General features: G+C 37.7%; 2 protein-coding genes across 3 annotated transcripts in view; both read left to right on the top strand.

Moving 5' to 3' along the window:
- LOC124387366 (Fc receptor-like protein 5) overlaps positions 1-13,553 on the top strand; it is a 35,406-nt gene extending 21,853 nt beyond the window's left edge. Inside the window, exons 3-8 of one of the 2 annotated variants that reach the window (XM_046851685.1) lie at positions 251-526; positions 932-1,180; positions 1,305-1,421; positions 4,083-4,125; positions 7,492-7,585; positions 13,420-13,553. In XM_046851685.1, the coding sequence (XP_046707641.1) occupies positions 251-526; positions 932-1,180; positions 1,305-1,421; positions 4,083-4,125; positions 7,492-7,579 (773 nt within the window). In that variant the 3' untranslated portion in view covers positions 7,580-7,585; positions 13,420-13,553. The remainder of the gene's footprint in view (positions 1-250; positions 527-931; positions 1,181-1,304; positions 1,422-4,082; positions 4,126-7,491; positions 7,586-13,419) is intronic. The other variant, XM_046851684.1, reaches the window with a different exon arrangement.
- A 2,655-nt stretch (positions 13,554-16,208) lies between these two features.
- On the top strand, positions 16,209-25,267 carry LOC124387364. Its single transcript, XM_046851683.1, has 8 exons — positions 16,209-16,257; positions 17,095-17,321; positions 20,951-21,232; positions 22,073-22,402; positions 23,083-23,358; positions 23,854-24,102; positions 24,194-24,310; positions 24,728-25,267. The coding sequence occupies exons 2-8, from the start codon at positions 17,204-17,206 to the stop codon at positions 24,772-24,774; spliced, it is 1,419 nt and encodes a 472-aa protein (XP_046707639.1). The 5' UTR covers positions 16,209-16,257; positions 17,095-17,203; the 3' UTR covers positions 24,775-25,267.

Here is a 25,267-nt window from a genome sequence, read left to right as displayed (position 1 = left end):
TAAAACATTGTGGCAATGACTAAAAATGCTCCCGAAAGCCTAATTTTTAAATTTTTTTTTAAAAAGCTATATTTTCATTGACTGAAAGCTTTTATGATGGATTATTCTATGCTAAAGCTGTTGAAGTTATTACTCTATGAATGCTACTGTAGGTGATTTATTAACATTTTCAACACAAATGTACTTGTATCCTCAATGTAATAAATATTGGACTAATTCATATTTAAAGTGTAATTCTTCTCTGTTAAAGGTGAATCTCCTCCAGTGTCTCTGATCATCAGTCCCAGCAGAACTCAACACTTTGCTCATGAGTCTCTCTCACTGAGCTGTGAGGACCAGAGTAACTCTACTGGATGGACAGTGAGACGATACACAGACAGTGAAGAAATGTTAGATTGTTCACAGTGGGGATCAGTTACAGGATCTACATGTTACATCAGCTTCCTATCCATATCCTCCACTGGAGTTTACTGGTGTAAAGCAGAATCTGGAGTTATCAGTGATTTTGTGAACATCACAGTTCATTGTGAGTCTTCATGAGGTGTATTTTGGAAGCAAGAAATTTTTTAAAGGAATCTGGTTTTATGATTAGCCAATATATACAGCCAGACTGCGGTAATTTCATAATTTCTAATTATTAGCATTGTATAGTAAAATTAGCAAATAATTACTGAATTGAATCCAAATCTTATCAGATTTGGATTTAATTCATTATTTATGTGCTGATTTTACTATACAATGCTAATAATTAGACATGATGAAATTCCCATGTAGATGTAGATCTACTGTATACATTTTTTCTACATTTGCAGTAAATTCTCCACAGAAATTGAGGTTTTAAGTTCTACAGATAAATGAGAGAATTTTTCTTATATTATTAACAGACACATCAGAGTGTTTGGATTTCCCTGTTTGTGATTCTGTGTTCTAGATAGTGATGTGATCCTGGAAAGTCCTGTCCATCCGGTGTCCGAGGGAGATCCTCTGACTCTACGCTGTTTATATGACAATGCAAATTCGACAGACATCCAGGTTTATTTCTATAAAGATGGATCAGTCGTCCAGAACCAGACTACAGGAGAGATGATAATCTATAAAGTCTCAAAGTCAGATGAAGGTTTCTACCACTGTAAACACCCAGAGAGAGGAGAGTCACCGAGAAGCTGGATCTCAGTCAGAGGTTAGACATCATTAAATATTCATTTAAATACAGTTCTGACTAAATGAGGTGAACGCTCAAATGTAATGTTTATTCAGTATGAATAAAGTTTTATTCTACTTATTATAAATGAATTCCGCGTCAGGTCCATCTTTTGACGAAGCTCCGCTCTCAGTGCTCATGCTGATCAGTAGTGTAGTGACGGCATCTCCATATCTGCTGGTCACCATCATTCTGCTGGTCAAATGTTACAGAGCTCGAGGTAAGAACTCTTTCAGTATCTCTACATTTCACATAATGAAATAGAATGCAGGAAAAACATTTCAGGAAAATCATTTCACTTAAGTGTTAAATCACTTGTTCTTAAATGTTCTTACAGTAGGATTTACATGTAAGTATATTATAAGTTTACATATGACAGATGCTTCAATTGTATTTCCATTTTACCTTCATTAATAATATGCTGCACAACCCCAATTCCACAAAATTCGGTACACTGTAAAATGTAAATAAAACCAGAATGCAATGATTTGCAAATCTCATAAATACTTATTTAATTTACAGTAGAACAAAAACATTACAGTGGAACCCGGTTATGTCGATGTCCTAGGGGGTCGCCAAAAAGCATCGAGGTAACCGATGATCGAGATAAACGAAAACAAAATGGCGGCAGTATATTAACGTGCTTGAAATTTCTTTATGTACATGATGTGCGTTAATAAATGAGAATGTACATGCACGTGTTTTGGGAGGTTTTTTTACACAACAGCGTTGCTGCGATTTGTTTGATGAAGGCATGCTATAAAAATGTACATACGTTTGTTAACAACAAAAGGCATAAGTGCACCTACTAACAGCAGAGATTTACCAGTATACAATACAAACCACCGTCCATTCTCCATACAAACCTTTATTATATTCTCCAACATTATAAACACACAGATCGCTCAAAAAAAAAAAAAACAGCGGCTGCACAGTGCCGTCTCACATTTAGTCCACATGTGGGGAAAAAAAAGAAAAATAAAGAGTAACTAAGTTTCTGAAAACTTATGACCATCAGGCTGAAGTAATCCGCACAAACACACAAAGCAAAGTGTCCGAAAAAACTTACGTCCGCGATGCCGAGGGGGAGATAAGCCGAGCGAGAGAGAGAGAGAGAGAGAGAGAGAGAGAGAGAGAGGAGTTTGTAAATGGAAAAATAGGGAAATTAAAAAATACCGTGACCGGCGGCACGGCGCGAAGCCGGAAAAAAACCTGGAAGATCCAAAACCGAACCCGAAACGTGAACGGCCGAAGGGGGCGTGGCAGGTGCTTTCTCGGCCGCTTTCTCTGAAGCTCCCGGCTTCAACTCCTTACCGAGAGAGCCGTGCTCCTTACCGAGAGAGCCGTGCTCCTTACCGAGTAAGGAGGAGGTAAGGAGTTGAAGCCGGGAGCGCCGCGCTCCCGTTCATCGCATAACATTTAACAAAAAAATGCATATGTGCACTAACTAACAGCAGAGATTCACCAGTATACAATACAACACCTGTAGTATCTGTAAGGTTTGATTTTTCCGCCACTTTCGCGAGTTCTTCTGCGGCTGCACAGTGCCGATCGACATAACTGACGTTAAAATTTCTAAAATGTTTCCCCCCTTGTGCTCGAGATATCAGGGTTCCGCGACATAAAAAAAGTCGACATAACCGATAAAAAATGCGTAGAAAAAGCGAGAATTTGGCGGTTCCAGTTCAAAAACGTCGACTTAATAGGGTTGTCGAGATAACCGAGGGCGAGATAACCGGGTTCCACTGTATATTAAATGTTTAAACTCAGAATATGTACCATTTCAAATTATAAATGATATTTTGGATTTGATGACTGCAACATGTCTCAAAAAGGTTGGAACATCACCATGTTTTCCACTGTGTAGCATCATGTCTTCTGTCTGTAGACATCTGGGAACCATACCAATTGCTGAAGTTTTGAGAGATGAATGTTCTCCCATATGTGTCTGATACAGGATTCTAGCTGCTCAACAGCTCTGGGTGTCCTTTCTTGTATTTTTCATTTAATGATGTGCCAAATGTTTTAAATGGTGAAAGGTTTAGACTGCAGACAGGCCGTATTTTGAACTGAGCACTGATAACAAGCCAGATGGTCCTTCTGTTCTTTAGTACAGAGTCCATAGGTTTCCAAAAAGTAATTCAAATTTCGATTAACCTCAGTACATTTTAAATAAGCCCAGAGAGGATAGTGGTGTTTCTGGATCATGATCACGCATGGCTTCTTTAACATGCATTTGGGGATGACATGGCAAACTGTGTTCACAGACAGTGATTTCTTCTCAATGCTGTCTTCCTTGTGCACAGAGATTTCTCCAGATTCTTTAAAACTTTAGATGCTATTATGTTCTGTAAATGACGAGATATTCCACTGTTTTGCAATTTGAAGTTAAGGAACATTATTCTGAAATTGTTTCACAATTTGTAGAGACAGTTTTTTACAGATTGGTGAAGCAACGTCCATCTTTACTTCTAAGAGACTCTGCCTTCCTAAGATACACAATTTATACCCAATCGGTTTGCGCATGAATTTACAACTTAGTTGTGAATTAACCTCATTAGTTGCATAATATTTCTCCAACTGATATTAATAACACTTACTTTTTTCAGACTTTTGTTGCCCTATTCCACTGTTTTGATTTTTTTCCATTCAAATGGTACATTTCCTAATTTTGCAGTTACTGAAAATGACAGTATATGATGTTTATTTTTTAACACACCATTTCCTGAATCACTGTCACTCGTCACTTTACTGTCATTCATAAGCATTAAAACAAACCCTCTTCAAACTGTGTTTAGGACGAGATCAAACGCTCTTCTGCCATAAACACATGGATTAAAATTTGAAATGAAAACAATAACATTGTGAATTTCTTTAACAGCTCACACTGATGAAGACAGAATTGAGAATGCAGTCATAGAGGAGTGAGTAAAAGTTCATCTATAAGAAAGAGGTTGCATTTACTGTCAAATCATTTCATTATCGCTTGTGCTTTAGGGCTTTGTAGGAATTTTAAAATAATACTTTTTTACTTTAGTATCATGCTGTTATTCGCTCTGCATCTTATAAACATCCTCATTGTTCTGATTGGAATAGTTTAGTTAAAGCCTGCAAACCTCCTCATGAGGTGAAATGTATCATGTGTGCTATAAAGCCTACATCCTCCTAATGCAAAACATATTCTTTGAAATTATATTGTTAAAGAGAAAATGTTGATATATTGCCTGAGCGTTGAGTTTTTCTTTTGCAAAATACCATCTGACATGTGGAAATTAAATGGGTCCCAATGTAGTCACCTGCACCTTCAAACTTTAAAACATTTCTTGTAACTGTAGTGAGGCTTACAGACAGAAATCTGCACAAAATAGTTATCCATAGAAAGAGTGAGTAATACTCTTCCCTGTGAGCTAATTGACCTCCATTAACACAAATCATACCATAGTAGAGTTTCATTCAGACAGAATGGAATAAGATGAAACAGTATCAGGTGAAAGATGGAAATCTGCATTGTTTGAGAATCTAAAGACTAGAAGGTGTGTTGTGTGCTAGAACATGCACTAGTGAGATTTGCTTCATATCCAGAGAGTGAATATGGTTTCAGTTGCAGGATTTGAGAATGAAAATGTGCAGTGGAATAGTTTCCAGTGTAGGTTGTATTTTCTGTAAAAATGGTTGCAATCTTGTCATTTATCTGAAATATGGGGAGGAACTAATATTGTTTGTTTTCTCAGTATCGGTTCTACCACTACTGTGTATGGACTGCTGTGTTTTCTATGTTTTCTATGGTTTCTTTATGAGATTAACTCGACAAGGAGTAGACTTCCAATCTCCAATCTCAGTTCTACACTGTTGTTTGTTTTGTTTGACTTTTCAGAAGTGTGAACCTTAACAATAATCAGTTGTGTGAGGAGATTTGTGGATGAAATGTTTTATTTTTGACCTGGTCGCAATAATGTATCATATGAAGTACAAGTAATACTGAGAAAAAAAGATTTTTTCTTTTGTCAATATCAGCATTTTTACCATTTCATATTTTTATGTAATGATGTACTTATGCATATATATATATACACAGTGGTACCTCGACATAAGAGTTTAATTCGTTTCGTAACCTTGCTCGTATGTCAAATTGCTCGTATTTCAAAGCAAATTTCCCATTGAAATTAATTGAAATGCCTTTAATCTGTTGCAGCCCCCAAAATGCGACCCCAGTTGTTTTTGTTGTGTGTTTTTGAATAAGAAAAATGTATTTATAAATGACAAATATTGTATAAAAACATAATAAATGAGAATGTAAAGATATAATAAGGTTTTATTCAGTGTATATTTCTTGGAGATGAGACGACTTGAGCTAACGAAAACGCCGGCGGTGTGTGTGTGTGTGTGTGTTTGCGGGGGGTAGAGGCGATAAGCGGAGGCAGAGGGAAAACTCGTTTTTTACTAATCACTCCTGCACACTACGTATCCCTAAACTTTAAATGTTTTACTTTTTCTTCTTTGCTTATTGTTACTTATCCGCTTGAACTTTTCCCGGCAGCAGCGTAACAACTCATTAGTTGATGCTGGTGGAATGATGAGATGGACAACATTAGCCGATGCATAACCACTTTACTTGTTTTTATGAAGATAGATTCGCAGGGTTACAGTATAATATAACTCCCAGGTGGATAAACTTGGATTAACAGACCGCACTGCAGAACACAAATCATATAAATCACACACAGGAAAAACATCCAGCCCGCACACTTCTTTCCCGCACTACACTACCCATAATGCATTTTACTCTGGACTTCAATACCCAGAGATAGTAGCCTTAAAGAAACAGCTCTCATTTTCCCTCTAATGCAACACTATCTTCATTTTCCTCACAATCTTCGCTTTCTGGCTTTGATTCGTATCTCAAGTTTTTGCTCGCGTATCAAAAAATCGACCGAGTGACCGCTCGTGTCTCCACTGGGACCGCTCGTGTCTCCACCGCTCGTGTCTCAAAAAACTGTATGTTAACGTATGTTAGGACACTCGTATGTCGAGGTACCACTGTATATATATATATATATATATATATATATATATATATATGAACCAAGGGATAATTTACATTATTTTTATTGTTATTAGTTTATGTATTAAGCCCCATTTTACTGCTATATTGTTGTCTTTTCATTGTCTTATATTGTCACTTGCCTCCTGCTGTAACATTGGAATTTCTAATATGGGATTAAATAAAGTTTTCTTCAAAACAGATAACTGATTTCTGCAGTATTTATTCAGTGTGGGAAGAGGATCCCAGTGCAGTGACGTTCAGGAGTAAATATAATAGAGATATGTTTTATCTCTTACTGCACGGCTACACACTGCTACACTGAAGGTGGTCTAATATAACACTGAAAATGCAGAAATCTCAACATTGGCAATGATTCAGACAATCAAAAGTGCCTTATAAAGTGAAATACAAGTTCCCTTCGGGAACTCGATTGAACGAACATTGTACATTGTCTCAAAGCAGCTTTACTCAGATAATGTGGTGATAAATGTGGTGAAAAACAGGATATGTGGAACTATTATAAAACATATTGCCAGATGTATTTTAGGTTTAATTAAATAATACAAGGAGTTTTTTTTTTTACAGAAATGTAACAGATTTTCTTTTACAGAAATTCCCTTCCTCCTTCACAGTCCTGCCTTTAGAGGAAAAAAGGGGGTTGAAAACACTCCTGAATGTAAAAAGAGGACAACTAAATGTTAGAGTGAGAGTGTACAGATATTTAATCATAAAATCAGCATATAGGTGTGTACAGATTTGCTGAGCAGTGAACAGTGATAAAATGTGTGGTGTTTAAATCTATTAATGTTTAGAGGTCAGATTAGGATTAAAATCTATTTTAATTTCACTTTCCATCTCTGGCTATTACATATTGAGTTACTGTAGCCTTCATGTCAGCTCCATCCTGTCTGGCCATTCTCTTCTGACCTCTCTCATCAACATGGTGTTTCTTTTTGTTTGTAAAAGACTTTTACAAAACAAGTTACTGCACTGTGCTGCTGACATGTGATTAGCTGACTGGATAACAGCATTAATAAACAGATGTATAGGTGAAATAGGTGGAGAGCGTATAATGTACATTTAGATATTTTGGCTATTTTCAAATAATTTAAATCATAGCAAAGAGAAAAAAACTGAAGCCTTTATGGTGACTTATAAGAGGAACACGAAAAAAACATACTTGACATACATTTTCTTTCTTTCACTTTGTGTGTGCATGGTTGCTTATTTCTCTGTGTGTACACAGGAAGTGGTACGGCTTTAACACACACCTCTGCTCTGTCACCCAGTCAGTCATTAGAGGGACAGGATGGAGTTCAGTCCACTCGCTGTGATGTTCCGTAAGTAAATGTTCTCTTTGTGTCTTCATTAGAGTGAGTGTTATAAACTTCTTCATCTGTAGCCTGAAAGTCCTGAGTAAAGAGTTTGTCTGATTAGGACATTGTGTGTGCATAAGTGCCCAGGTGGATCAGTGTATGCTTATCTTTTATGAGACGGGTTTATATGACTTGCAGCACTATGTACCTCTCAGTAAATATGATAGTTCAACAAGTAAGAGTGTTTAATGATTTAAAACATCTGTAAATAAGTGTAAATAAAGTGTAAATAAGTTTGCTACTTTTGGAATCTGTACCTGATCTTCTGTGCCCGATGTTATCTGCTGCAAGGAAACATCTCAGTAGAGTAAGTTCACTGTAATACACACTAATACCAAAATGTGCTAAAATAAGAGCAGTAAAATAAGTTTTTCATTAGTTCTGCACACATGCACACAGCATAGGGAGTGTTAGGCCTGAAAGCAGAGACCACTTCAGGATGTGGTTAGTTTCTATTTTAAGGCAGTGGTGCAAATTCAGGTCTAAACCACTAGAGGAGGTGTGTAAGGTGGACAGCAAAAAAAGAAAGAAGATAAAAAGAAATCTTTTAAAATAAAAAGAAATTTTACCTCTAACTGTTTTGCGGGGCAATTTTTATTTCCAGTGGTACTTATTACTAGAGGGAAAAAAAAAGTTTTCACCTTAGTGCTTTTGTTGTCAAATTTCAAATTTACTCTCCAGTGTCCAAAAAGCCCACATTTGTGCGTACACACGTGCACACACACACATACACACACACACACACACACCACACATTGAGGTTTATTTGTTCTCCCCTCTTGCAGCTCTGCTCCTACTTTTTATTTTCAAACCTCTTACTGTGTGCCGCCCTTAGTCACAATCCAAGGCCGAGGGTCTTTTACTGATGTTTATTACACTTGACATCAACACCGTAGAACTGTAACAAAAAATGTTGAATTATAAAAATAAACAAGTTAAACAAACAAAAAAATAACCCAAAATGAATAAACATTTAATTGTGAAGGTGCCACCTTGTGGACATGACATGACTGCAGATACATACTGCAAGAGAGCACACCCTCAATAATACAAATCATGCACAGTTCTGTGATCAACCCAGCCATTAGGGGGGCACAATGGTGATTGGGGCAGACTTTAATGGGCATGTAGGTGAAGGGAACAGAGGTGATGAGGAGGTGATGGGTAGGTATGGTTTTAAGGAGAGGAATGTGGAAGGGCAGATGGTGGTAGATTTTGCTAAATGGATGGAAATGGCAGTGGTGAACACTTATTTTAAGAAGAAGGAGGATCATAGGGTGACGTATAGGAGTGGAGGAAGGTGCACACAGGTGGACTATGTGCTATGCAGGAGATGCAACCTGAAGGAGATTGAGACTGTAAGGTGTTGGCGGGGACAGTGTAGCTAGACAGCATCGGATGGTGGTCTGTAGGATGGTTTTGGAGGCGAAGAAGAAGAGGAGGAATGTAAGGATTGAAAGAAGAATAAGATGGTGGAAACTGAAGGAGGAAGAGTGTAGTGTGAGGTTCAGGGAAGAGGTCAGACAGGGGCTCGGTGGTGGTGAAGAGGTGCCGGATGATTGGGGAACTACTGCAGGAGTGATGAGGAGGCAGCTAGAAAAGTACTTGGTGTGACATCTGGAAATAGAAAGCAAGACAAGGAGACGTGGTGGTGGAATGAGGAAGTGCAGGAGAGCATTAGGGGAAAGAGGTTGGCAAAACAGAAGTGGGATCGACAGAGTGATGAGAAAAGTAGGCAGGAGTACAAGGAGATGCGGCAGCAGGTAAAAAGGGATGTGGCGAAAGCCAAGGAAAAGGCATATGAGGAGCTGTATAAGAGGTTGGACACTAAGGAAGGAGAAAAGGAGTTTGGCCAGGCAGAGGGACCGAGCTGGGAAGGATGTACTGCAAGTTAGAGCAATAAAGGATGGAGAGGGAAATGTGTTGACTAGTGAGGAGAGTGTGTTGAGAAGGTGGAGGGAGTATTTTGAGCAGCTGATGAATGAGGAAAATCACAGAGAGAGAAGGTTGGAGGATGTGGAGTTGGTGAAGCAGGATGTAGATAGGATTAGTAAGGAGGAAGTGAGAGCAGCGATTAAGAGGATGAAGAATGGAAAGTCGGTTGGACCAGATGACATACCGGTAGAGGCGTGAGATGTTTAGGAGAGATGGCAGTGGAGTTTTTAACCAGATTGTTTAACAGGATTCTGGAAGGGGAGAGGATGCCTGAGGAATGGAGAAGGAGTGTGCTGGTACCGATCTTTAAGCATAAGGGAGATGTGCAGACCTGCAGTAACTACAGGGGAATTAAGTTGATCAGTCACACCATGAAGTTATGGGAAAGAGTAGTGGAAGCCAGGCTGAGAGAAGAGGTGACCATCTGTGAGCAACAGTATGGTTTCATGCCGAGGAAGAGCACCACAGATGCCTTATTTGCTTTGAGGATGTTGATGGAGAAGTATAGAGAAGGACAGAAGGAATTGCATTGTGTATTTGTGGATTTAGAGAAAGCGACGACAGAGTGCCAAGAGAGGAGTTGTGGTATTGTATGAGGAAGTCAGGTGTGTCAGAGAAGTATGTGAGGGTGGTGCAGGACATGTATGAGGACAGTGTGACGGCAGTGAAGTGTGCAGTAGGTACGACAGACTGGTTCAGAGTGAAGGTTGGACTGCATCAAGGATCGGCCCTGAGCCCTTTCCTGTTTGCAGTGGTGATGGACAGGTTGACAGACGAGGTCAGACAGGAGTCTCCTGGACTATGATGTTTGCAGATGATATTGTGATTTGTGGTGAGAGTAGAGAGCAGGTTGAGAAGAGCCTGGAGAGGTGGAGATATGCGCTGGAGAGAAGGGAAATGAAAGTCAGTAGGAGTAAGACAGAGTACATGTGTGTGAATGAGAGGGAGGGCAGTGGAGTGATGCGTTGCAGGAGAAGAGGTGGAGAAGGTGGAGGAGTTCAGGTACCTGGGGTCAACAGTGCAAAGTAATGGAGAGTGTGTTAGAGAAGTAAAGAAAAGAGTGCAGGCAGGGTGGAGTGGGTGGAGAAGAGTGACAGGAGTGATTTGTGATAGTAGGGTATCTGCAAGAATGAAAGGGAAAGTTTATAGGACTGTGGTGAGACCTGCGATGTTGTATGGACTAGAGACAGTGGCATTGAGTAAAAGGCAGGAGGCAGAGCTGGAGGTAGCAGAGCTGAAGATGTTAAGGTTTTCGTTGGGAGTGACGAGGATGGACAAGATTAGAAATGAGTTTATTAGAGGGACAGCACATGTAGGATGTTTTGGTGACAAGGTGAGGGAGGCGAGATTGAGATGGTTTGGACATGTGCAGAGAAGGGACATGAATTATATTGGTAGAAGAATGCTGAAGATGGAGCCACCAGGTAGGAGGAAAAGAGGAAGGCCAAGGAGGAGGTTCATGGATGTGGTGAGGGAAGACATGCAGGTAGTTGGTGTGAAAGAGGCAGATATAGAGGACAGGGTGGTATGGAGAAGGATGATCCGCTGTGGCGACCCCTAATGGGAGCAGCTGAAAGAAGAAGAAGAAGAAGAAGAAGAAGATGCACAGTTCTGTGATCCTAAACTCTTGCTTTCTATGGCTTAGAATTTCACCAACCAGATCCTGATACACATGATCTTACTACCCAACACATTCCAGAGACCTATTCAGACTGTAGCCAACTCAAATGCCTGATGCAAGAAGAAATCATTCACAGCCTTCTGTGGACCACCTTGTACTTTAAAGGCTGAAGGGCTAGATATCAATGACTGATCCATGTGTTAGCATCTGCTGGAGCCACTGGGGTGAGGCATTGTTAAAACAGAGGACCCATCTCTCCAGTATGTATCAAAGCATAAGGCTGACTGATTTGATGGCGAAGCGTTTCTTTTCAATCATGCTGTACCTGCTTTATCTCACCTACATTTTCTTAATAATATACAGCATAGGGTGTTCCTTCCCCTTCAATGTCTGGGTCAACATGGCTCCCAGGCCCCTGTTTAATCGTTGGTCTGCAAAACAAAAAGAAGTCAAGGGAATCTTACAGTGGCCCACACAGAAGTAGCTTTTACCTTGGTGAAAGACTGCTGGCATGACTGTGACCCCTAGCCTAGATCTCAGGCTCCCTTTTTTAGTGAGATCAATCATCAGGTTAGAAATATCCAAAAATTAGTAACATACCTGTGATGGCAAGCCAGTAACTGTATCACATCCTTTTGGTTCCAGGCTAGGCTGCAATTGCTGTCATATTATCAATTTGAGGACACACCTGCCTATGACGCAAGTGACCATGACCCATCCACGCATTTGCACACTTTATTGGTTTTGTTATGCTGGGAGACTCCTCAAGTACACCCATGTCTTAAGTTCATCCTGAACCATATATATTAATTGAGAGGTGGTCTCCACAGGCGACTTTGGCAAATTGGGCGCATTTAATATACTGGTCCCAGAATTGGTGGTTCCTCTCAGAAACCACCATTGCCAAGGACATAAGTAATCCCTCTCTTTATGGTTTGCGGGTTGTGGTTCTATATTTTAATAGCTTAAACCGTCTGTTCACCTAACCTCATAGACCGATTTGCCATGTGATCTCAAATGGTCTTTGCCACTTTGTGAGTAATTTAGAATTTGATGTTGGTAGAAATACCAACTTTCCTGTTGTTAATTTATGGTACCATGTGCCCTTTATCCATCCAGCACTGTCATTGTTGTGCTTCAATCAAATTATCAGGCCAAGGACATAATGGCACCGGATCTACTTCAGTGCCACCCAGTTGATGATACTCTTTTGAGTGTTGCATTCCATAAATAAATAAATAAATAAATAAATAAATAAATAAATAAACAGACTGAATTGTGGTCATATCTCATGTTCATCAGCATCTATTTGTATTGTACCAGATCAAATCTTTTTCAACATCTAAGTGCAATAAAAACTTGGCTGTGACCACATCAATATTTGAAAAAGCTGGAAAATCACTGGAACATTGACTATAATTTTTCTGATGATTTCTTGGGCCCTGCTCTATGAATGAGATACTATTTTCTGTAACTTTAACATTCCAATTAGGCCAGAAGTCTATGCAACAGAGATCAGGGTGAGCAGGACGAGCAGGGAGGTAGTCTGATAATAAACCATGCTGTTGTCCTTTCTTCTGTAATAATGATGACAATAGGAGGTAAAATAAGATTACTTGCAGAGCGCACTAAATGGAACTCCTGAATTAGAATGTCAGATTATCATTATCACAGAAAAGGAAAGCACATAAAATTTTTTGCCTAAACAGTTGCTGTATATATTTCTTAATATGTGGATCAGCCAATTTTCAGATGCAAACTTCTGCAAAGTTTCTAAACGATCAAATTAAAGTTAAAGATCTCAGATACATCCATCCTCTCTTTCTTTCTGAGGTGTAAAAAAAAACAAAGTGTTGACAATTTAACATACAACATTGCTTTATCACTTAATCAGTCAGAGAGACAGAATAGAGCTTATTCCATTCCCCATGATTGTGAATAAATGTTATTTTGTTGTCTTAAGTACAGTGAGCGGTGGGGTATAAAGTTGCTCAGTGTTACAGTGTAATAGTTTGTTTTATTTCCCAGTGATAAGATGATTACACTTTAATAATAATTGCTACATATTTCTCTCTTTTGTATAATTAAGCTAAATGAATAAGTATAATAGTGATTTTTGTATTTCCAACGAATGATGTTTTTTTTAATATAAATGACTAATATATCTATAAATTTGCTGTTATTATTAATGAGCTGAATTATTTTCTTTACATCATGTTCTCTGTTTCTGTTCCCTTTTCAGTGTTGGTGTCATGTATACAAGTGACTTATGCTAAAGGTGATATATTTATAAATTATTCTTAATATACTACACATACTGTAAAAATTATTTGTATTGTGTCTTAGTCAGTTGTGTAAAATTTGCCAGTTTGTTACTAATATATCAAGTACTTTTAGGCAAGATAAATAATGGTTGCACATGTTTTACCATAAATCTTTAATTAGATATTAAAATACTTAAAACATGCATCAATGCTTGCTATCTATCTATCTATCTATCTATCTATCTATCTATCTATCTATCTATCTATCTATCTATCTATCTATCTATCTATCTATCTATCTATCTATCTATCTATCTATCTATCTATCTATATATATATATATATATATATATATATTTCAGTTGACCTTGATAGCTTCCCTAAAAAAATCCCCATTTTAAATATGATTTTATTAATTATTTGATTTGGTGTTCTTAATAAAAGACTGTGATTTATAAGATAACTCACTATTTTGAACATGACTGTGAAGCCTCTTGAGCACATGTACTTTTCAAGACACTTGTGAAGCTTTTATAATATACACTCTATGGTTTTATAATAGTTTTTTTTTACTAGCAAACAAACATGAATAAATGAATGATAACATACACTAAGGCAGCCTACACTTTCTGAACTATTTTTAATTGACTATATTACCTCAGTAAACATATTAGCTTGATAAGATTAGCCAGTCACTCCTTTTTATACAAACTCAACCAACAGAATGAGCACATCATACAGTAGACCCTCTCTATTAAGACAGGATACCTACTACAGCTGTAAGAACAGAAATAAAAGTAGGTTGTGTTCAGTGTAAACATGTTAGTGTAAATGTTGACTATTCTATTTTCCAGTATGGAACTTTTCTCAGTTACTTTAAGTTACTACATTTACATTATTTTAATTACCATATTTGATTACTCTGTAAGAGTAATATGTCATGGACAATAGTAATATCAGTGTACCTGTAAAAACTATATGACTACAATTTAGCATTTAACATATTAAATAATGCCACTATTTTTGACAATAATATGAGCAGGTATCAGAAAAAAGTATTTTTCTGCACATGCTCTGACTCTACTGTCTTCATTATCCTCTGAGTCAAAAATGTTCATTATTGCCTTTTTGCCCACTTCACTTTTATTTACATTTGTTGGGCAAGAAAATATTTCCATGTAAAAAGAAGACGCTTTAGCATCTTCCTACAATATAAACAGCATCTTGTGAGTGTTTTAATATAAACTAAGTGAGATTTTTATGGATATAGAATGCACAGTCTAGTTTAAATAGTCAGTAAACAGAATATGATGCAATTGTTCTCAGATTATGGGAAGAACAAGTCTCATCAACCTTCCCTTCAATTCAACCTTGTTTGTATTTTACAGACCAGATATAACAATATAATAAATAGGAAGCTCGGCTGGAATATTACGAAGATAAATCATTGTAAAGCAACAGAGTAAAACTGATGGTCAGGCTGTCACACAGTGTATTATAATTGACTAAAATCATTAAGTTCTCATGACAGCAGAGGCAGGTGTTGGGTTACTGATTGGAAGGTGGAGAGGTCAAGGTTGGCCTCAGTGTGTAGCTCTGAGTGAGTGGCTGCCAGTTCAGGGACATCAGTGAGCTTGGCAGTGCTCACTTTCCATGAGCTTGCATGCTGTGTTTAGTGCAAAGGAGCATAATCTCTGTCAGTACTAATTATTTAAAATGAATGCTTGAATTAAAGAGAAAAATAAGAATAAAAAACATTTCCATTGATGACTATTTCACATTTGTGTGTGGGTGTGTAAAAAAAAGTCATGTATGTGTGGATCCAGAAGGTCAAACTTGTTCCCAAAGATTGGGAAATTTAGAGCAAATAGAGAATTACTAGTAGGATTTAAAACAATGGATTTAGGAACCTTACTATTGGAAACCGACTAAGGGAGACAGGGCTCATCTACCGGGATCACCCTTTATAAAGAAATTTAAGGATCCCAGGTTCGACTACAGCTGAATCAGGACAGAAGTTAATTAACAACACTTTATTAATAGCCATTAAAATCCCATAAAAACAACATATATACCAACACCAAAGCCTGCTCAAACTCCAGGGATGGGGACCTCGCGCTATTGATCTCCTATCCACAGCAAACACTTATACAACACAACACCACCACCTGTTGGACACTGCACATTGAAGGAAACCACCACCAAGCAGAGAGGAACTGGTCACCCCTACACCTGGAGAGGAAGCAAACCACAGTATTGTCAAATCAATATACCTGCTCACACACAAACACACACAATAACAAAACCACAACAAGGGAAAACAAAAGTGCAAAATGACATCAGCATAAGAGCAAAATAAAATAGAAAATACATACAAAATAATAAAAACACTCAGTTCCATTCAATACACCTCACAAAAAAACATGTGATACACAAATAATTTCATATTCTGTATGTACTTATTTTGAAAAAAAATAGTATTGATGAAATGTATGTCAAATTAACTTATTTAGTATTTTTATTTTAACACTTTTTTTAAACATGTTTTACAGGGATTATGAAAGCAGTTGTATCCATAAAGCCTGATAGACATGCATTCATTGAAGAGACTGTTGCACTTAGATGTGATATACAAGGAGGAGGAGACACTCAGAGCTCATACAGCTGGTATAAAGATAATAACAGACTCTATAATTACGAAGGCACATTACACACGGAGCAGAACCTCATTCTGTGGTTTGTTAAAAACTCTGGTTTTTACACCTGCAGTGGAGAGTTTTCAAACATAAGTGATGCTGTTGTACTGACTGTCTCGGGTGAGTCTGTAAATTTATTTTAGTTCTGAGGTTTTGGATTTTGAGCTGTCAGTAACTGAGGATTGTTCAGAATAGATTTTCACCTATGTATAACCCCAACTCCAGTTGAAACACTGAAAAATGTCAATAATTATTTACAAAAAATCATTTCCAAATCTCAAAATCCCATATTTTATTTACAAAGTAATAAAGAATACATATCAAATGTTTAACCTGTACAATTTTAAGAAAAAAAAGTAATTTTGCAGCAACACATCTGAAAAAAAGTTGGGAAAGAGAAAACTAAAAGCTAGAAAAGTAAGTGGCACTAACAAGGAAGTAGAATTCTGTATTCTTTTGTGAATAAAATATGGGTTCATGAGATTTGCAAATCATTGCATTCTGTTTTTATGTAAATTGTACACAGCCTCCTATCTGTTTTGGAATTGAGGTGTTAAATGTTTTCACAAGAATTATAAATGATCAAGTTTATGACCTGATCTACTGATGGAAAAAAATACTACCAATTATTAATCGTAGTATTTAAAAAGATGCCATGATTACCAGCATCATTTACATCTACGAAGAAATAACACTAAAATCAGCAAGCACAGTGTTTTTTCACTTCAATCCAATCATGTGTATTTTGCTATCTAGAAACGTTTTTTAATACAAGTTACTTAGAAATCATTCAAATTATTAACAAATTAACAAATGTATAGAATAACATGTTAGATATTTTTAATGAAACTGTCACGTTAGTATAAATCTACTGTTGTAAAGTAAAAAACATTGCTCTCACCATCATTTAATTCAAACAGCAAAACCGAAACCGACTGTGAGTGTGAATCCTCCCAGGTCCATCTACACTGGAGACACCATCACTCTGATCTGTGAGCTGCAGTCGAATGGATGGGAGTTTCAGTGGTACAAAGATTACCACCCTGTAGCTACCAACACACACGGCATGACAGACAATAATGAAGGAGAAACAGTGTATCAGTGTTCAGCTCACAGGCACAACTCTTGGGCAGGCACAGTCTACCACACAGAGTACAGTGATCCTGTTACAATAACAGCAAGAGGTCTGTCATGATTTTTATTTCTTTTTTCTTAAAGGTTCAAATTAGGGCCTGGTGGGTGTTTTTAATTTTTGCAGTTTCATGTTATTCACAAAATCTTTTAATAATCTTGAAATACAGTAAAACCCTATTGTACGAGCAAACGAAGATACGAGCGACCTTGCTCGCAAAATTGTACCCTATTTTGCAAGCAAATTTCAAAGGCACGAGCAAACCCACGCTGCCGGTTCCCCGCTTTCTGCCGAGGGCAGCATCAGTCCCTTAGTTGATTTCGTGTCGCTCGGTCGCTCTCGTTGTTTAGTGCAGCGAAAACTTGTGAAGGTCAAGAGAAGGAGATTCTCCTTCCAAAAAATCTTTCTTCCTCTCTCACCATCCACCACCATCTCACACTCGCAATCAACCAATACCACATGGGTAAGTGTTAAATTATGTTTACCGTACAGTACTGTATTTTTATTAATTTATCTTTATTTTTATTACAGTATTTTATTATCTTATTAATAATGTATTTCTTTGTCAATACAGTAATTTGCAGTGTATATGTTTGTTAATATAGGCTACAAATACTTTTTTATTGCAGAAATAAGCAATCGAATGAGGTCTCAGAACGGATCGATGTCGTATTGGATGTAAAATCGCTTTTACATTCATTCTTATGGGAAAATTTTCATGATCAAATTATGCTCGTCCAACGGGGTTTTACTGTAAATAAAAAGAAAGTGGTCATACTAATGATAATTAATGATGGTGACTAGATGAATAAATACATTTCTAATATCTTATAAAAAGTGCAGAATAGAATATCATAGTTCAGTACTACATATTACATAACTTTAATTCTTCAATTCTGGATTCTGATTAGTCAAATGGTATTGATTACTTTTTTCTTACATCAGCTTTGACAATTCTAATATATAATTGTTTCTATAGTAGCAGCTTATTTGAGGGACTTGTATGGTTGATGCTTCAAGTTGTCTGTGTCAGGCAGATGGGACCTAAATGCAAAACGCAGGCAGATGGTAAAAAAAAGTCTTCCTGGTGAGTGATTGGGTAGAGGGGCAATACAGATAATCTGAGTTAGAAAGAAACAGTCACAGGTTTTGAGATGGGAAAGATGGATAGTTGGGTGGATCTGGAGAACATTGGGGAGCTTGAGTCAGACTACAATGAGGTATAGTAAAAGATATAAAGTATAAACGATATAGTAAAAGGCCCCATGAATCACAAGGCCCCATGAATCACAAGGGCCCATGAATCACAAGGCAAGTTTCCTGCATAGAGCTTTGAGTGGTAGGTCTCTGGTGGACAGCCAGACCTTCTGGCCTACCTGATAGTGAGGCACGGAATGGCAACTGCATTTCACCCAGTGGGCATAACTGTTGGAGGATTTAAGGAGAGTGACCTGTTCCTTCCTCCAACCATGTTGATGAATGGACAGGATGAATGCTTGTACTTCCTGGTAGAACAACAGGAGAGGCTGGTAGCCATAGGTGACTTGAAGAGAGTATGTCCTGAAGCAGCAGTTGATAGAGAGTTGGCATACTTCATCCAAAATAGTTTAGAGGCCCAGTCCGAAGCACCTTCATTTTCCACTTCCCTGTTAAGCCTTTCCACCTGGCCTTTGATTTGAGGGTGGAAGCCCAAAGGATAAGGATCCCCAGAAGCTGACAAAACTCTCTATAGAGGGTTGCTTTGAACTGGGCACATCGGTATGAGATAATTTTGTGAAAGGTCATGTAGATGGAAGACATGTTGGAGTAGGAGCTGGGCCATGTTCTTGGCTGATGACAGCTTGGCAAAAGGGATGAAGTGTGCCATCAGTCAATGACTGTAAAAATCGTTGTGTTAGAAAGAAGGCAAAAATCCAACGCAATATGGGACCAGGGCCGTCTGGGATCTGGGATGGAGTAGACCTGCAGGGTGGCCCTTAAGGCTGATGAAATCGTAAGCCTTAATGAAATCATGAAATGGTTCTTTAGCAAAGACAAAGTGCAAGGAGTAACAGAATGGCAAAACAGGGGAGAGCTGTGACACCACTGAAGCAACTGGAACCACAGCTGGTCAGGTACATAGAGTTTTTGCCATGGACAACCCTCTGTAACTGGCTGGCCCAATCTGGCATGCAGGACCTTTCTTTCAATTTCCAAAATGAGTAACGGAGGAGCAGAATATGTGCTTGGGTAAGGGGTCTTCTTCTCCTCGGGAGTACAGCCGAGAGAAAGCATCTGGTTGTCAGTTTAATAGATTTCAGGTGGTGGGACAGGAAGAAGTTAGATTGCCCAACAATACGGAGATCTCTTCATAATATAAAAAGGAATCTTCGAGCCCTCCAGCCAGTGGTGCCACTCTTTGAGGGCCAACTTGATCACTAAGAGCTCATGCTCCCCTATTAGGTTCTTCTGCTCTTGGCTAATGCGGTGGTAGAAGGCAGCACATGGGTAAAGGGTGTTTTTTTTTGTCCAGCTGGGAATAAAATGGCCTTAACAAATGGTTGGATGCATTCACAAATGTACTGGGGCATGCCTTCCTGCATGGGCCCTGACAGATGGTATAGGCATCCGGCAAAGTGAAGGGGGCAGCAGGTTGATGGCACAGTTGTAGAGCTGGTGTGGCGGCAGAGAGAAGGCCTGGCTTTGCTTGAAGATAGCCTCCAAGTCATGATGGACTGCCAGGTGCGGGTAGTGATGCAGTGAGGTAGTGAGTTTGAGAGAATCTAAGACTCAGCCATTGGTCCAGGCCCGGTGGGTCTTATGTTAGGGAAATATAGGATATAGGGAAAGCCAAGCATAACAAGGGTATTAGGCGGTGGAATTACCAGAAATGACATCCATTTCTGGTGCCATTCAGAGATGGTAACATGCAGGGGTATGGTCAAGTGGGTCCCCAGCAGCACTTTGAGGGTTGTGGTCAGTTCCTGGAGCTGTTTCTCTTGAGAAGCAGAGTTCTGGCTCAGGGACGTGAGGTGATCCTGCAAATGTTGGGAAGCTGGGTCCATAGTTGGCTAAATTATGTTAGCCCTGTCAGGCAGATTGAACCCAAATGGAAAATTCAGGCACATGATAAAATAAAGTATTTAATGATCGGGTAGAGGGGCAATATAGGTAACCAGGGTCAGAGTCAGTTAGAGCAAAGTCAAATCCAGATCCTGCAAAATGGGGCAATAAAGAGCAGGCAAAACAAAAAAGTCTATAATTCCACCCAATGGCAAACAGAGCAATTATAGATATAGAGCAGTCAAAACACAGTCTAAAAATACACTCCGTAATTTCACACTAGGGAAAACAGGGCAATAACAGCAGGCAGAAACCAGATACGATAGAAACAGTCAGAGGTTCAAGAAACAGCAAACTAGGCAGTGCAGGTTGAGTGTAATTAAAAAAATGTGTAAGGCCAAAGTGGTCAAAAACTGAGAGACGTCAGGCAGAATGACAGAATAAATCTCTGGGACACAGGAGCCGAACAGATAATCTGGTATACAAGGGCATAAGGATGGAAGTTTTAAATAGTAGAGAGATGTCTGATATACTGGAATTGCTTAGGCCAATATGGGCGCCAACCCAGAGGTGCGCACCAGGAAAACGGAAGTAAATAAGTCCCTCACCAAATCTAAACCCTCATCATAATTTCAACAGTGAAACCAAAACTGACTGAGAAAGTGGATCCTCTGAACTCTATCTATGCTGGAGACACCATCACTCTGAGCTGTGAGCTGCACGAGATGACTGGATGGGAGTTTCTTTGGTACAAAGACAATCTGCAAATACAGCTTCAGTACTGTGAACAAGCAAACTCATGTAAAGTGATAGTTGATTATGCAGGAGAAAAAGTGTACCAGTGTAATGCACGCAGGAGAATCTACAATAATTATTACTACTACACAAAGTTCAGTGATCCTGTCAAGATTTCAGCAAAAGGTACTTTTTTAAGATTTGTTTTTAATCCTTTGTTCTGAACCAGTTTGAAGTTAGAAATTGAATAAATATAAATAGGTCATAATTATTGCACTTCCATGTTATTCTATAATGTTTAAAAACTAAGTTGGAAAAAATACAGATATTAAAAATGATTAAACAATAAATAAATAAATAAAAATAACCCATAAAGACAAGACAAATAAACACATTCCTAATCTCTTATGAATACAGAAGGCTCCCCAATTTAGGAACGAGTTACGTTCCGAAAAACTGTTAGTACCATTAATTTGTTAGCAAGTTGTTACTGTGTTCCCTATTGACTATCTTCTAATGATAAGAGATATACATACTATCAAATAAACAACAAAATATACTAAAACAAATCAAAATAATCGAAATACTGTATAGAATATTTTGTATAAAGTAATAAAAAAAATGTATTGGTCAATGCATTCAAAAATAACCACAAGTACACAACAGATAACTGTTAAATTCAGGATTCTGATTGGGCTTTTTTATTTTCTATACTAGCAGCTCAGTCTGTGTTTTTTTTCTAATATGTCATGTTCCTTACTAACAGCTCATGTAGAGAGTGTGAGAGCCCAGTAATAAAGAGAATATATACTGTATATATTAATGTAATTGTTTGTAAGAACGATTCAATATCAATGATATAATGACACAATCATCATGGAAATCAGAACTTTACTATATACATCTTTATGCAGCAGGTTTAAAGACAGGTCACTCAACCCTGTGTCCAGTAGTGTACAGGAGTTAGATTCTATTCATGTATATTTAATCAATATACAAATTAATACATTTTATTCTGTGTAACAGAGAGACCATCAGTACTGAGTGTATCTCCACAGAACTGGCTGACTGAAGGAGACTCAGTGACTCTAAGCTGTGAGGTTACAGACTCCTCTACAGACTGGACATTCAGCTGGTACACAGTTGTTCCCTACAGAGACGGATTAACTCAAATAAAAAATACTGAATATGTCATGTATGTGGAGCTTCTCTCAGACAGCAGCAGAGGATCTGGAGGCTCCTACACACTCAGTCCTTCTGCTCTTCATCACACAGGAGTTTATGTGTGTAGAGGAGAGAGAGGAGAACCAGCCTTTCATACACTGTACAGCAATCCACAGCCTCTATGGATCTCTGGTGAGGAAAAAACAACATTTGGAAGTGTAGAATTCAAATGTAATGGATGCACAGTTGGTGCCATGCAGATGAGGATGGGTTCTGTTTTGAGTCTGGTTCCTCTCCCATTAGGGATAAACTTATTTGCACTAAACTTATTGGCACTAACAAATGAATTCAAATCCTAGAACCTGTTTATCTCTGTACAGCTGCTTCAGTACATTAAATTCAATAAAAATGAATATAAGATCAGATTACTGCTATATCAATATGAATATATTTGTGACATTAGTGTTTAAAGCCGTGTACTGTTATGATGGTGACCCTGAGTGACCATGAGTGATGAGAAAATGTTCTGGTCTGATGTAATGTCCTATCATCTGATCATCTTCCACATTTTACCATAATACCGTATAATATGCTATGTGTTGTCTTCTCTCTGCTGATTTTTTGTGCTCTTAAAGTATTTGCATGATTTTTCCGTGTTCTTAAATTAAATCAAAACTGGAACTATTTTATTAGTTTGCATCTTATATGATTATAAATTATCCCACATTAATCATTCCTGTGTTATGACTGATGTTGCAGACTGTGGCTTTGATAGCCAGGTTAATGGACATTCTGAAAACACATACTAGTTTCATATTTGTATTACATATTGCACTTTTTCTTATTTACATAAATCTATTTCTGTGTTTAAGGTGAATCTCCTCCAGTGTCTCTGATCATCAGTCCCAGCAGAACTCAACACTTTACTCGTGACTCTCTCTCACTGAGCTGTGAGGACCAGAGTAACTCTACTGGATGGACAGTGAGACGATACACAGACAGTGAAGGAGTGTTAGATTGTTCACAGTGGGGATCAGTTACAGGATCTACATGTAACATCAGCTTCCTCTCCACATCCTACACTGGAGTTTACTGGTGTGAGTCTGAATCTGGAGAAAACAGTAATCCTGTCAACATCACAGTTCATGGTGAGTCTTCATGTAGTGTGTTTACTGTTAAAGAGAAAAATAACTATTTCATTACTGAATATTCAGAGCACCAAAAGTTTCCAACTGGGAGAACTGGGCAAAAAGAAACATACCTATTGTTTTTACCTATATATACATTACCTGTAATTTCTGTTCTGTATTTCCTAATATGAATATTTGTTTGAAATGTTTTCTGAATTATGTACAAGAACTAGAAGTCTAAAACACCTGCTTGAATACTTGAACACCTGCAACAATACCAAAAAAATGACACTGGTCATTTTAATCATTTTAAAAGCTTAAGCTGCAAATCAGATGTTTGTTTCAGAGCTGTTTGGTATTTAACATAGAATGAGCAGGATACCAGTTCCAATGCATCTAATATTTTTAATACAGATTCAAATTTATACAGTTTAATTGTAGCTTTATATATATATATATATATATATATATATATATATATATATATATATGCATATTGTAAATGTGTTATAGATGATGATGTGATCCTGGAGAGTTCTATTCATCCTGTGACTGAGGGACATCCTCTGACTCTACACTGTTTATATCGTAACACAAATCCCTCAAACCTCCGAGCTGATTTCTATAAAGATGGATCAGTCGTCCAGAACCAGACTACAGGAGAGATGATCATCCATAAAGTCTCAAAGTCAGATGAAGGTTTCTACCACTGTAAACACCCAGAGAGAGGAGAGTCACTGAGAAGCTGGATCTCAGTCAGACGTGAGAAATACATTTTATGCAGTTCGAGCTAAACATGTTCAGTTCAGCATGAATAAAATGTTATTATAATTATTATTGTATTCTGTATCAGGTCCATCACATGTAGAAGCTCCATTCTCAGAGCTCATGCTGATCAGTAGTGTAGTGACGGCATCTCCATATCTGCTGATCACCATCATTCTGCTGGTCAAATGTTACAGAGCTCGAGGTAAGAACTCTTTCAGTATCTCTACATTTCACATAATGAGTCACTTTGATGAGTGCAAGAAAAACATTTTTACTTTAGAAAAAGTAGAAATCATTTCACTTAAATCCATCATAGTAACAGCCCATTAGATAATCATTTAGGGTTTAATATGAAGAGGTAACATTTAATAAATTGGTTCTAAAAATTGATATAGAAACTCTAAGCTACATTTTGCAGTTACTGAAGATGCCTGAATTTTTCTAACACATCTTTTCCTGAATCACTGTCACTCATCACTTCACTCATTCATAAACATTAAAACAATCCCCCTTTAAACCCCCTTGTGTTTAGGATGAGATTAAATGCAGTTTTATTGCTTTTTTGCTCTTCTGGAATAAAGTTTGAAATGACCAATGACATTGTGAATTATTTTACCAGCTCACACTGATGAAGACAGAATCGAGAATGCAGTCATAGAGGAGTGAACAATGGAGGAAGTTCATCTATAAAAAGACGATGCATTTACTATCAAATCATTTCATTATTGCTTGTTCTTTAAAGCTTTGTGTGGATTTTAAAATAATAATGATTTGTCATTTTAATGTCATCCTGTTATTTTCTCTGCATTTTAGAAACATTGTTCTGAATGGATTAGTTTAGCTAAAGTCTGCAAACCTCCTCATGAGGTGTAAGTTAACATGTATGTAATGAAGGTTGAAATAATGCATTATATAAAGTACAAATAATACACTGAGAAAACTCTTGTGCCTATGTCAATATCAGCATTTTTACAATTTTATATATTTTTTGTAGAATAATGTACTTGTGGCAAATATATTAATAATAAAATAGTATGCATGCGTGTACTAAACCCCTGCTACTGTTATATTGTTATCTTGTGTAATAGTATCTCTTGTCTCCTGCTTTAACACTGGAATTTCCCACATGTTCTAGTCCCTGTCACCCTTAAACTGTTGT

Source organism: Silurus meridionalis, chromosome 6 (assembly GCF_014805685.1).
Source record: "Silurus meridionalis isolate SWU-2019-XX chromosome 6, ASM1480568v1, whole genome shotgun sequence".
Taxonomy (NCBI): domain Eukaryota; kingdom Metazoa; phylum Chordata; class Actinopteri; order Siluriformes; family Siluridae; genus Silurus; species Silurus meridionalis.
This window is presented reverse-complemented; position numbering and strand designations above follow the sequence as displayed.

Bases quoted from the DNA above. Each gene is read 5' to 3' on its own strand.
- LOC124387364 (XM_046851683.1), top strand. From the start codon at position 17,204: ATGACAGACAATAATGAAGGAGAAACAGTGTATCAGTGTTCAGCTCAC. The intron at 24,103-24,193 runs GTGAGAAATACA...ATTCTGTATCAG, and splicing joins AAGCTGGATCTCAGTCAGAC to GTCCATCACATGTAGAAGCT. The intron at 24,311-24,727 runs GTAAGAACTCTT...TTATTTTACCAG, and splicing joins CAAATGTTACAGAGCTCGAG to CTCACACTGATGAAGACAGA.